General features: G+C 50.1%; 1 protein-coding gene across 1 annotated transcript in view; it reads right to left on the minus strand.

Annotated features, from left to right (window-relative positions):
- Window positions 1-3518: 3518 nt before the first annotated feature.
- Window positions 3519-13994, minus strand: part of ELAC2 (elaC ribonuclease Z 2) — a 44677-nt gene continuing 34201 nt past the window's right edge. Inside the window, exons 21-24 of the mRNA XM_061577068.1 lie at window positions 13257-13377; window positions 9538-9616; window positions 7753-7894; window positions 3519-7264 (exon numbers count right to left, since the gene is read on the minus strand). Coding sequence (XP_061433052.1) covers window positions 6725-7264; window positions 7753-7894; window positions 9538-9616; window positions 13257-13377 — 882 coding nt within the window. The 3' untranslated portion in view covers window positions 3519-6724. The remainder of the gene's footprint in view (window positions 7265-7752; window positions 7895-9537; window positions 9617-13256; window positions 13378-13994) is intronic.

Below are 13994 nucleotides of genomic sequence, written 5' to 3' on the forward strand. Positions count from 1 at the left end.
GAAAGTGAAGAACCAGTGGCATCTACATCTGTAGAACGTGAAGAACCAGTGGCATCTACATCTGCAGAACGTGAAGAACCAGTGGCATCCACATCTGCAGAACGTGAAGAACCAGTGGCATCTACATCTGCAGAACGTGAATAACCAGTGGGATCTACATCTGCAAAACGTGAAGAACCAGTGACATCTGCAGAACGTGAATAACCAGTGGCATCTACATCTGCAGAACGTGAAGAACCAGTGGCATCTACATCTGCAGAACGCGAAGAACCAGTGGCATCTACATCTGCAAAACGTGAAGAACCAGTGACATCTGCAGAACGTGAATAACCAGTGGCATCTACATCTAACTAATCGGCAGGTTTTGTTTACGAGACAAACCCCTACCCTACGTGTCGGGTGGCGGCAGCTTTAACGACACATTTATATTTACGCGATCTAACCCCCCCCCCACCCTAAAAAAACCTTCTGTTTATAGATAAAGTTGGTCGCCAAAGCCTCCTCCTCGGACTCCTACGTGTTGAACGGACGACGCGTTGTATTATTGTTCTTCTTACGAGAGTTTAGACATGATGGGGCTTTTATATTTTTCTTCTTGGTTCTTTCAGTAAAGTCACGTAGAATGTCTTCTCGACAGACCTGTTCTTCACAGACAGACCTGTTCTTCACCTGAGGACGGCTGCTTGCGTTGTGGCCAAAACGTCGTGAGAATTATTTCATGTTTTATTTTTATTATTTTATTATTTCCATTCTACGTGACTTTACCGAAAGAACCAAGAAGATGAATCCCTGCAGTCACGAAAGCTTTAAATCGAAATGTTTTATATTTTTTAACGTTTATTTTATAACAGAAAAACACAAAACTTCATGTTTGTTGTTGTTGTTGTTGGCCCAAGCTGGCACAGATTTAGTCGTTCGTGCGTTTCACGTTGACTCAAAGCGTGCCGACGACGATAATGACGATGCTGACGATGATGCTAAGCTGATTTTATACAAACTCGCGGCGAATATAGCCAAATTATTGCCAAGCAAAGTTGAATGTTGATCAACTCTGGGGCGTGTAATATAGGAAGGTTTTATTAAATAAATTGAGTACGTTGAAACTTTCTTGTTTAAGCCATTGATTTTTTTCCGTGTTTTTTTTTATCTGCGTTGTGGGCCTGTGTACGTGTGTACTGTGCGGTGTGAGTGTAAAAGTTGAGTGTGTTTTCAGAACCGGCCCGAGACCTTTGGGGGCCCGAAGCAAAATTTGGTTGGAGGCCCCTTTGATGTATGATTTTTTTCACCCACTAGCTCGCAGTGACTCTAGGGGGCCCTCTGCTGGCCACGGGGCCCTTTGCAATTGCAAGGGTCGCTTAGTGGCTGGGCCGGCTCTGTGTGTTTTGGAGAGACGACAGGACAATGATGCGGGTGAGGAGGTGGCGGCGAGTGATGCGAGTGGAGGGAGAGAGATGATGATGAAGAAGGCAGAAGAAGAGGAGGAGGAGGTGGGGGGGAGGGTTGGTGCGGTCGATGAGCGGGAAGAGAGGTGGAGCAGGAGAGGGCAGCGTGGGGAGAGTTGTCAAGGAAAGGGGGACACACACCACGTGACATGAGAATAGGATTGACCTTTCTGGCAATAAAACAGGAGTTGATAATTGGTTTTTTATCCTTCTATCTGGCAACAAAACTGACACCTTTTTTATATTTGCGCCTTTTGGCGTCATCTGGTCCAACCCATGTGAGACTAGGCTCTAAGGAAAGCTGTCTCGGGTGTGGACCAATCAACTTCAAGGACAGTGCACATTATCAGTTATGTTTTTTGTTTGCATGACTGCAGGTATTGTGGTCTATGCAAACATGACTCCTTGTAAAAAAAAGTGTCAGTTTTGTTGCCAGATAGAAGGGTAAACCAATTATCATATTTTTTACTGGCAAATGAGGTTCCAATGGTGTAAAAACAGGAGTTGTGTGAAGATGTTAAAACACAAAACTGAAACCTTTTTGCGAGGAATCATTGTCTGCATTGACCACACAAACTCGTGAATATGCAAAAAAAAAACAAACACGCTCTGCGAGTTATATGATGCATTGTGTTTGAAACGGATTGGTCCACACCAGAGGACGGCTTTCTTGAGACCAGGGGTGGGGAACGTTCGGCCCGCGGGCCGTGCAAGGCCCACGAAATCATTTGGGTCTGGCCCTGCCAAGATAACCGCAGGCGGGACTCGAAATTCAACAAATCTAGGAGCAAACCTGGCAAAGCAATTTCGAGTAGCAGCAACATCATCACCACCAGCTAACATCATCACGCGCCTCGCCAATTAAGAGCAGTTCCAGCCCATCGCATTAGGGGTGAGTCAATTAAATGTTTGAGCAAATATAACGGCCTAATTTTTAAGTTGATAATACTGGTAAGAACGAAGTGAACCAGCCTACAATAGAATATATCGTCCGTCCGTCCGATGTCCAATTAGGTGTAGCAACATCGCCCCCTACTGCAAACACTTGGCAGGACCCTACACAAACCTTTAGACTCAGTGAGGCTTTCCTGGCTAAACAAGTGTAACATTCCCTTATAATTCCCTGAGATAGCTTTTAATTAAAACATTTTAATTAAAAATTAACTCACAGCGGCCTAAAGCCTACAGCTAGGCCTAAAGCCTAGAACTAGGCCTTAAACTCTCCCTTCGTATCGTACCCCCGCCATTTCATTTTATTATAGCCATTCATTTGTTCGTTCATACCAGCCCCACCCCGCAGGGACCTGTTGTGTATGGCCCGCAAATGATGTTTTATAAATATCCAAATGGCCCTTTTCAGAAGAAATGTTCCCCACCCCTGAGTTAGAGCCTCGTCTCAGCCAGCGTTAGCCCAGAGGACACCAACAGGCCAACAACATTGGGGGGGGGGGGGGCAGGCCGTGTGCTTAGACGTTTCGCTCTCAGATGCGAGTCATTCGTCTGGGAGGGGGGCACGCGGTGGGGGTTCGCCCCGGGCCCAGCAACACCCCCCCCCCGTTATAGACGGCCCCGACTCTGAATTAAAGGGGGGGGGGGCACGATGGGGTCACCCCGAGTCTCACCGTCCCCCCCCAACTTATGAACGATCCCGACTCTGAATGAGAGGAGGGGGGGGGGGGCACGTGGTGGGGTTCACCCCAGGCCCCCCCCCCAACTTATCGACGGCCCCGACTCTGAATGAAAGGAGGGGGGGGGGGCTTGCAGGAGGCACCGCGTCACGGCGGTCTCGAGACTCCCAGCGCAGAGCAGCGGCAGCCGTGGGAGAGAACGCGTCCGCCTCACAGAGAACCATTGGGAAGTGAATGGGGGGGGGGGGCTGTGGGGTTTGCTGGGGGGGGGGAGGTCACCAATGGTCTTCAATGGTTGGGGTGGGACATGGGGGGGGGGGGCCTCCAGAACCAAACTTGCCGATAACCTTTGACCAACAAAATAAGAGGGAGGCAGTTTTTTGTTATTTGGTTGTTAGTTTTTTTTTAAAAACCTTCAATATTATCAGAAGCCGCGCAATGCGAAATGTTGTGAACAACGAGATGGGCTGAGGGGCCCCCTTTGTTTATTAAGTCACGACACAGCTAGTCACTTAAAGAACCTCCTGCGCACGCGGCTAGCGGAGCGCGTCACGATGCCGCTACAAGCTCAAGCGCACCGATTGAACTGCTGGAATAAAAATGTAACAAGTATAACCCGTAAAAACAAAGTTTTTCACGATAAATCCTTTATATGCGTGGCGGCTAGAGTCCTCTCGTCCTCTGGCTTGAGATGGCTGCCACCTATGGGTCAGATGATTGCCTGCCAGTATTAAGTAATTGGTAATTAAATATTTAATTTGTTTTCCCTAAACAGTGTAAAATTTTGGAAAAAAAAATTCACGAACATTAATTGTCACGCACAACGAGTCTGTGTGCAAACCGTCAGCTCGATTGGATCACGGAAAGTGGGTTAAAACACGACCGAAAGATTTGCACGGTCCTAAGCAAGCAAGCAAACTTAATATAAAGGATTTAAAAAATAAACCACAAACCGGAATGAGAATCTTTATTTTGGGCTGGAGGAGGAATCCGATGAGTCGTGAAGCTCTTTCGCACGAGATGTCCAGTAGGGGCACACGGGAGTCGGCAAGTTGCAATAAAATACAAAACATCTCCCCCGTCTTTCGTTGTGACCAACCGGCCGTCAACCCATCATGGCCACGTTGCTCTCAAGGGGCAATTTCTGAAACGTCACCACGCGGCTGAGATCCTGGCTGTCTGCGTGTCTTGTTATTGGGGGGTCATAATGGCCGTGTCAAGAGACACTGCCAACACCGCTGATATCCTGGCTGTCTGGGTGTCTTGTTATTGGGGGGTCATAATGGCCGTGTCAAGAGACACTGCCAACACCGCTGATATCCTGGCTGTCTGGGTGTCTTGTTATTGGGGGGTCATAATGGCCGTGTCAAGAGACACTGCCAACACCGCTGATATCCTGGCTGTCTGGGTGTCTTGTTATTGGGGGGTAAATGGCCGTGTCAAGAGACATTGCCAACACCGCTGATATCCTGGCTGTCTGCGTGTTTTGTTATTGGGGGGTCATAATGGCCGTGTCAAGAGACACTGCCAACACCGCTGATATCCTGGCTGTCTGGGTGTCTTGTTATTGGGGGGTAAATGGCCGTGTCAAGAGACACTGCCAACACCGCTGATATCCTGGCTGTCTGCGTGTCTTGTTATTGGGGGGTAAATGGCCGTGTCAAGAGACATTGCCAACACCGCTGATATCCTGGCTGTCTGGGTGTCTTGTTATTGGGGGGTCATAATGGCCGTGTCAAGAGACACTGCCAACACCGCTGATATCCTGGCCGTCTGCGTGTCTTGTTATTGGGGGGTAAATGGCCGTGTCAAGAGACATTGCCAACACCGCTGATATCCTGGCTGTCTGCGTGTCTTGTTATTGGGGGGTCATAATGGCCGTGTCAAGAGACACTGCCAACACCGCTGATATCCTGGCTGTCTGGGTGTCTTGTTATTGGGGGGTAAATGGCCGTGTCAAGAGACACTGCCAACACCGCTGATATCCTGGCTGTCTGCGTGTCTTGTTATTGGGGGGTAAATGGCCGTGTCAAGAGACATTGCCAACACCGCTGATATCCTGGCTGTCTGGGTGTCTTGTTATTGGGGGGTCATAATGGCCGTGTCAAGAGACACTGCCAACACCGCTGATATCCTGGCTGTCTGCGTGTCTTGTTATTGGGGGGTAAATGGCCGTGTCAAGAGACATTGCCAACACCGCTGATATCCTGGCTGTCTGGGTGTCTTGTTATTGGGGGGTCATAATGGCCGTGTCAAGAGACACTGCCAACACCGCTGATATCCTGGCTGTCTGGGTGTCTTGTTATTGGGGGGTAAATGGCCGTGTCAAGAGACATTGCCAACACCGCTGATATCCTGGCTGTCTGGGTGTCTTGTTATTGGGGGGTCATAATGGCCGTGTCAAGAGACACTGCCAACACCGCTGATATCCTGGCTGTCTGGGTGTCTTGTTATTGGGGGGTCATAATGGCCGTGTCAAGAGACACTGCCAACACCGCTGATATCCTGGCTGTCTGGGTGTCTTGTTATTGGGGGGTAAATGGCCGTGTCAAGAGACATTGCCAACACCGCTGATATCCTGGCTGTCTGGGTGTCTTGTTATTGGGGGGTCATAATGGCCGTGTCAAGAGACACTGCCAACACCGCTGATATCCTGGCTGTCTGGGTGTCTTGTTATTGGGGGGTCAATGGCCGTGTCAAGAGACATTGCCAACACCGCTGATATCCTGGCTGTCTGGGTGTCTTGTTATTGGGGGGTCATAATGGCCGTGTCAAGAGACACTGCCAACACCGCTGGTATCCTGGCTGTCTGGGTGTCTTGTTATTGGGGGGGGGGGTCATAATGGTCGTGTCAAGAGACACGGAGCTGGCACCGCTGAGATCCTCGCTTCAAGCATCTGTTGCCGCGTTGTGATCATCACAGGATGCTGTAACACCGCCGCGTTGCTAATGCACCACGGAAACATCGCCGGGGACTTTGCTCCAAACCAAGTTGTGACTTAGATTTTTTGTTTGTTATATATATTAATTAAAGACGCACGTTTCTAATAAAAAAAAATAAGACAATTTTATCTTCTTTGTTCTTTCGGTAAAGTAACGTAGAAGGGAAATAATAAAATAAAAATGAAACATAAAAAAAGAAAAAAATGTAATTAGAAATAAAGCACTTATTTTATTGTTAAATTTTTATTATTTTAGTATTTCCCTTCTACGTGACTTTACCGAAAGAGCCAAGAAGATGAATCCCTGCAGTCACGAAAGCTTTAAATCGAAATTTAAGCCAATTTTAGTTCCACTTCTAACAGGTGTCACAACTTTTTGGTTGCCGGGATGTTATGCGCACACGCTCCGGCAACAACTCAACTTTGTTTCTCAACGGAAAACGGAACGACGATTCGTCCCCAACACGTTCCTCTTACAAACCAAATCTGTTCAGCGGAGCGTCCTAGAATCGAACGAACTCCCACCCCCACCCCCTGAAAAATCCGAGGTCCCCCTCCTGGAATCGAGTCTCACGGGACACCGAGACCCGGGCGTGCGGATACCAAACAGAGAGTCTCTCTCTCTTCCCAACTCTGCCACGACTCCCACCCGCCGCTTCTCTCTCCTCTCTCCGCCGCCCATCGCGACGATCTTTCTCTCCCTCTCGCTCGCTCAGGACAACGGCGAGGCTGCCCCCTCCCCGCCCCCCTTCGCCAGCCTCGCTCGCTTCGCTCCGTCCTCCTCGTCGTCGCTCGCCGCCTCGCCGGGAGGAGTCGGGGCGCTCCTCTTCACCGACGATTGTTCCGAGGCCTCTGACGAGGTTTCCACCGTGGGAAGTGCTGCTGGTTCATCCGACGCATCGGCACGCTTCGACTGCTCCTCTTGCGACTGATTCTGCTTCTGCTGTTGATGATCCTGCTGCTGCTGTTGCTTCTGCTGCTGCTGCCGCTTCCTCTGCTCCTCTTGCGACTGATTCTGCTGCGCCTGATTCCGTTGCTGCTTCTGCTGCTGCTGCTTCGGCTGTTGATGATCCTGCTGCTGATGCTGCTTCTGCTGTTGATGATCCTGCTGCTGCTGCTGCTGATGCTGCTGATGCTGCTGACGAATGAACCTCTTGTCCTTGCGCTCCTCCATTTCTTCGATGTCCTCTGCGAACAGGGCCTTGAGCGGAGGGATCAGTTTGGGGAGAATTGAAAAGTCCGAGAACCGGACCTGTGGGGGGGGGGGGGGGGGGGGGGGGGGACACGGCAGAAGAAGGAAAAAAACACAACGCACGAATCAGAGGTGGCCTTCAATCGTCGTCGTCGTCATCATCATCAAACACGATCAATCCACAGCTGGATGGAGGTCTGCTGCCCCCCTCTGCCCAAGCCGGGATTCAGCATCTTGAGACTCGGCTCCAGGAGACCGGGTCTCAGGGTCTTGAGACTCGGCTCCACGAGACCGGGTCTCAGTGTCTTGAGACTCGGCTCCAGGAGACCGGGTCTCAGGGTCTTGAGACTCGGCTCCAGGAGACCGGGTCTCAGGGTCTTGAGACTCGGCTCCAGGAGACCGGGTCTCAGGGTCTTGAGACTCGGCTCCACGAGACCGGGTCTCAGGGTCTTGAGACTCGGCTCCAGGAGACCGGGTCTCAGGGTCTTGAGACTCGGCTCCAGGAGACCGGGTCTCAGCGTCTTGAGACTCGGCTCCAGGAGACCAACCTGCATGTGGTCGAAGGTGACTCCAACGCGCGCCGTGAGGTCCTGGATGAGTGGGATCTTGGCGTATCTCTGGCTGAAGTGGTTGAGCAGCGTGAACTCGGCGCCCATGCGGACGCCCACGTCGATCGCCTGGGATGTGGTGCTGCCACACACAGAGAAGAGGGCCCGGAGTTGGGGGAGGTGGGGGGGGGGGAGGTGGGGGGGAGGTGGGGGGGGAGTGCGGGTTTTCTGGATTACAAGATGCTCGGGAAAATAAGACGCACGGCAGACCCTCGCGGTTTATTTGAACACAACGCGGTTTCACAACGGAAGCGAGGGCCACTGCGCTGAGACGCACGCACGGCACGCTGATACTGCTGCTAAAACTACTACAAATACTACTGCTTCTCCTGTTACCGTTACTGCTGCTACAACTCCTACTGTTATAAAACTACTACTCCTGCTGATTCTGCTACCGCTGTTGCTGCTGCTACTACTACATCCTGCTGCTACAACTCCTACTGCTGCTTCTGCTACCGCTGCTGCTACTACATCTGCTGCTACAACTCCTACTGCTGCTCCCGCTGCTGGTGCTACTATTGCTGCTACCGCTGCTGCTGGCACTGTTACTACTGCTGCTGGTGTTGCTACAACTGCTTCACTGCTGCTACGACTGCAACTGCTGCTGATACTACTGATGCTACTTCTACTGCTGCTGCTAATACTGCTGTTACTCCTGCCGTTTCTGCTACTACTGCTACAACTAATACGGCTGCTACTACTGTTGTTGCTACTCCTACTGCTAATACTGCTGCTAATACTAATGCTGCTACAACTACTACGACTGCTATGACTACTGCTGTTGCTATTCCTGCTGCTACTACTACTACTCACTATTACTTCTGCTACCACTGCTGCTCCTGATACCGCTGCTGCTGCTACTAATCCTGCTACTGCTGCTACTACTTCTGCTCCTGCTACGGCTCATCCTGCTACCACTGCTGCTACTGCTGCTACTACAGCTCCTGCTGCTGGCACTACTAATCCTGCTACTACTGCTGCTGCTCCTTCGACTGCTGCTGCCCCCGGCACTGCTGCCACTACTACTACTGCTGCTGCCACTACTACTACTGCTGCTGCTGCTGCTACTACTATTGCTGCTACTACTGCTGCTGCCACTACTTCTACTGCTGCTGCTACTACTACTGCTGCTTCTACTGCTGCTCCTACTGCTGCTACTGCCACTGCTGCTGCTGCCACTGCCGCTGCTGCTACTGCTACTCCTGCTGCTACTACTGCTGCTACTACTGCTGCTACTGCTGCTGCTACTACTGCTGCTACTACTACTGATACTACTGCTGCTACTACTACTGATACTACTGCTGCTACTACTACTACTGCTACTACTACTGCTGCTACTGCTACTACTGCTGCTACTGCTGCCACTACTGCTACTACTGCTGCTGCTACTGCTGCTGCTATTGCTACTGCTACTACTGCTGCTGCTACTGCTGCAATTACTGCTGCTATTACTACTGCTGCTGCTGCCACTACTACCGCTGTTACTACTGCCACTACTGCTGCTGCCACTGCTGCCACTACTACTACTGCTGCTGCTACTACTGCCACTACTGCTACTGCTACTACTGCTACTGCTGCTGCTACTACTGCTACTACTGCTACTACTGCCACTACTGCTGTTGCCACTACTCATCCTGCCACCACTGCTGCTACTACTGCTACTACTGCTACTGCTGCTACTACTGCTACTGCCACTACTGCTGCTACTGCTGCTACTGCTGCCACCTGTGCGTCTTCTCCAGAGCCTCCTCCTCCAGGCCGTCCTCCAGCGTCGCCTCGTGGATGAGCAGCGTCGCCCCCTTTCCTGCGGCGACAAAACGCGTCCACTCCGTGGGGGGGCGGGGCGGGGAGAGGGGGGGGCCTTCTCGCCCCCCTCCCACGTACGCGCACACGCTTTGCTCAATCCACTGCTGGATGAGAGCCTTGCAATTTTTGATGTCCAGTCCCTGGGTCCATTCTGAGAACGTGACCGATGTCTCGTGCGCGTGATGTTAGGACGACCGGGTGTTTTGCACGGTTCGGTGTCGTGGATTTTGTTTGGCCAGAAGATGACGACGATGACAATATAATCATCCCACTCGTAAAGCGGCTTTTCATCAACGATCTCAAAGCGCTGGACAGGACGCAGCAGCAGCTGCAGACACTCAGCATGAAACTTCGACAAAATTGCAAAATTTCGATTTAAAGCTTTCGTGACTGCAGGGATTCATCTTCTTGGTTCTTTCGGTAAAGTCACGTAGAAGGGAAATAATAAAATAATAAAAATAAAACATAATAAAATAATTCTCACGACGTTTCGGCCACAACGCAAGCAGCCGTCCTCAGGTGAAGAATGAAACACCACCAAGGTTGGAGCGTATATTTAAGCTGGGTTGGAGCTTAAGCTGGGTTGGAACGTCGTGAGAATTATTTTATTATGTTTTATTTTTATTATTTTATTACTTCCCTTCTACGTGACTTTACCGAAAGAACCAAGAAGAAAAATTGCAAAATATTTTAAATATCGCGTGGCAGGCAAACGCAGCAGCGTACGAGGTACGATACTGTACGTTGGGACGCTGCCGGGATGTACGCATCTCCCGCCTTGTGTGGTGATGCCTCTCACTCTCACCAGCAGAGTTAAGTTGTCTCGGTGTTAAAAGTTTTTATAGCAGATGGGATTGTTTCCTGAAAAAACTTTCTATTAAATTGCAGTTCATATAGGTGGGCTAAGAATTTACCTTGTTTTTTTTACTTGACATTTTACTGTGCAATACAGTATTGTAATTACTAAATACATACAGTATATAGTTTTTACAGTACAGTACTGTAAATTGCTCTGTTTTGCTAAATTATCACCATTCTTTAAGACTCTTGGGTAGGCTAGGCCATCTTCGACTTACGATATTTTTAAATCCTTTATATTAAGTTCGCTTGCTTGCGTGCTTGCGTGCTTGCTTGCTTGCTTACGACCGTGCAAATTTTTCGGTCGTTTTTTAACACACTTCCCGTGATCCAATCGAGCTGACATTTTCCACACAGACTCGTTGTGCGTGACAATTAATTTTCGTGAAAACATTTTTCCAAAATTTTACACTGTTTAGGGAAATTTTTTAAAATATTTAATTACCAATTGCTTAATGCTGCAGACAATCATCTGACCCATAGGTGGCAGCCATCTCAAGCCAGAGGACGAGAGGACTCTAGCCGCCACGCATATAAAGGATTTAGAGTGAAAAACGTTGTTTTTACGGATAAATTTTTTTTTGACTTACGATGGGGTCGTCGTAACGCATCTCCATGGTAAGTAGAGGACTGCCTGTAATAAGCTGCAGCAGATTGCCCTGAGGCATCCGTTATGGAAGGCCAGCGAGTGGTTGCGGCCACCAATCCCAAACCATCGACTGCCCACATCGTAACCACTCCGCCACTGCCGATGCCTTTACTGCTTTAAAGGTGGAACGGACGACGATCCACTCCTGCTTCTGAACAGACAATGGCGTTGGATAACAACATCTCAAATTGCATCTTTAACCCGACGCTATTAGTCCGTACGAAAGAAGGAGAAAGATGAAAAATGAAAGGAATAAGAAAGGAGGGAGGAAGAAATCCATACTCTTTGGTTCTTTCGGTAAAGTCACGTAGGTAGAAAATAAAACAAATCACTGTGATTTATTTAATTTATTTTTGACCTAAAATAAAATAAATAACTGTGATTTTTTCATTTATTTTATACCTAAAATAAAATAAATCACACACATAAGAGTATGGATTCATGAGTCACGAAAAGCTTCAAATCAAGAGGAAGAAATCGTCGCCCCCCTCCCGCTACCGTCAAGGGCCCTCTTGCAAGCGCGACTAATCCTGGTCTTGTGCGTGCCCACCCCCGTTAGGTAAAAGAAACCTAAACCTTGAGAGAGAGACGGCAAGAAGGAGGGTAACACCGAGACCCGGCAGCTCTTAAAAATCAAGATCCTCTGATTCGAGATTTGAGCTTTCGTGACTGCAAGGAATCATACTCTTAGTTTTTCGGTAAAGTCATGTAGGTGTGCACCAACAGGTGCTTGTGCACAAACAGGTCCACGTGCACCTGTTGATCTCTTTTAGCGCCGCTCCCCCCCTCCCAATACGTTCCATTCATTGACTACCACATTCTGATAAGCCCCCCCCCCCTCTCCTCCCCCTCAACTTGTATTTAAGAGCCTGCATCTTGGAATCTCTGCCTCACTTGATGCAGCAAATCTGGCTGTGACGGTCCCACCTGATGACGGAGACTTGTGTTGCCTCCGAAACGTCGTGATTTTTATTATTTTATTTTTTATTAATTTTTATTTCATTTTTTACCTACGTGTACAAGATCCTCTGCCCCAGTGTCTCAGACGCGGCCGTTGCGAGCCAGACGGGACGGCCACGAAGCCGCCCCCGGAGTGTCCGCTGCCTGTGACCACGTCGTGGAACCGTCTCTCCACATGTAGCAACATTTCAAGCGTTCTTCACGCAACCCACCGCGTGGAGACACACAGATATACACCAAGGAGACATCAACTGCCGCTCTGTTATTTACGTTCTCAGCAACAATGCAAATGATTCCTCCCCCTTGCTAACATCACCCCCCCCTCCATCTCCCTACCATCGCCCTCCCTCACCATCCTCCCCCTCACCCTTCATAACCTTGCCCCACGCTTGCCCTATCACCACCACCCTTCCCTTGCCATCCCTTCCCCTCCCCAGCACTCAAACCCCATCTCCCTCTCCCCATCAGCCAATAACGAATGCACGCTGTGTAATCCTCGCAAGGAGCTTTGATGAACGGCACGACATTAAATCCGAGCTAAGATTCTTTCGCGCGATGTGCAATGTCATTTTGCGTGTGTGGGACACATCTCAATAAGGGAGAGTTTTCTTTGCCCATAAATATCTGGCAGTTCACCGGCATTGATTCCAGCAAGCTTGAGTCTGCTGATGAGACGCTGTGTCGCAATTCCGCGTGCGCGTTGAACTTCTGTCGCGCCGTACGCAGCCAAGCGCGCTAATCGCAGGCGCGGGGTACAAGGACATCACAACTATCGCCCATCCCAGTATCACGGGCAAGGCCGTCGTGAAACCCCTGTGGCTAAATTCTAGATTTGAAGCTTTCGTGACTGCAAGGATTCATACTCTTAGTTCTTTCGGTAAAGTCACATAGGTAAAAAATGAAATAAAAATTTATAAAAATAAAACAATAAAATCACGACGTTTCGGAGGCAACACAAGTCTCCGTTATCAGGTGGGACCGTCACAGCCAGATTTGCTGCATCAAGTGAGGCAGGGATTCAAGATGTAAGCCCTTAATTACCAGTTAAAGGGGAGGAGAGGGGGGGAGGAGCTTATCAGAATGTGGTAGCCAATGAATGGAACGTATCGGGGGGGGGGGGGGGGGCTAAAACTCGCTCGAGCGGGGAGTGACGGGAGGGAGGGAGCCTCACCCATGCTGATGAGCGCCTCGCAAGGCATCGTGTCTCCCGAGAACACCACTTTCCAGCCAGACGCGTGAGTCAGCGCGCATCCAAACGCGTTGAAGCAGTGGTGCACATAGCACGTCTCAAACTGCACACGCGCACAAAGACAAAGATCCCGCGCCGCCGCGTATAGCCTCAACGGACTGTAGGGAGCAAGTGCTGTTAGCGAGCAGCAATCGTGAAGGCCGGCAACACACAAGAGGTGGCTGGGCACCCATGCCGGGCCGTCTTTGTCTCCCCAGTGGCGATGTTTACACACCGCACCAGGTACTCGTTTGAGGCCGAGTCGACCTAGGGGGAGACCCAGGACCGGTTCAGATAACCTTCAATCGGTGTTGGCCGTGAGCGGGAATCGAAGCCGGGTCGCCGGGTTCGTTACGCAGCGTGCTAATCGCTACACTACCGCACAGACGCACGCACACAGACACACACACACACACAGACACGCACGCACACAGACACACACGCACACGTACACACACACACAAATAGACACACGTACACACACAGACACATGTACACGTACACACACAGACACATGTACACACACACACGCACACAGAAACACACGCACACACAGACACACAGACATGCATGCACACACAGGAGAAGCCCTGAAACTGCTCGCTCATGCGACTGCCGGCAGAAGGGGGCCTCTCTCTCACCACTTCTCGCAGAGGTTCGCAGTCGAATCTGGTGGCTAGG

This window comes from Lethenteron reissneri, chromosome 63, assembly GCF_015708825.2.
Source record: "Lethenteron reissneri isolate LAM-NWPU_2019-01 chromosome 63, ASM1570882v1, whole genome shotgun sequence".
Classification (NCBI taxonomy): domain Eukaryota; kingdom Metazoa; phylum Chordata; class Hyperoartia; order Petromyzontiformes; family Petromyzontidae; genus Lethenteron; species Lethenteron reissneri.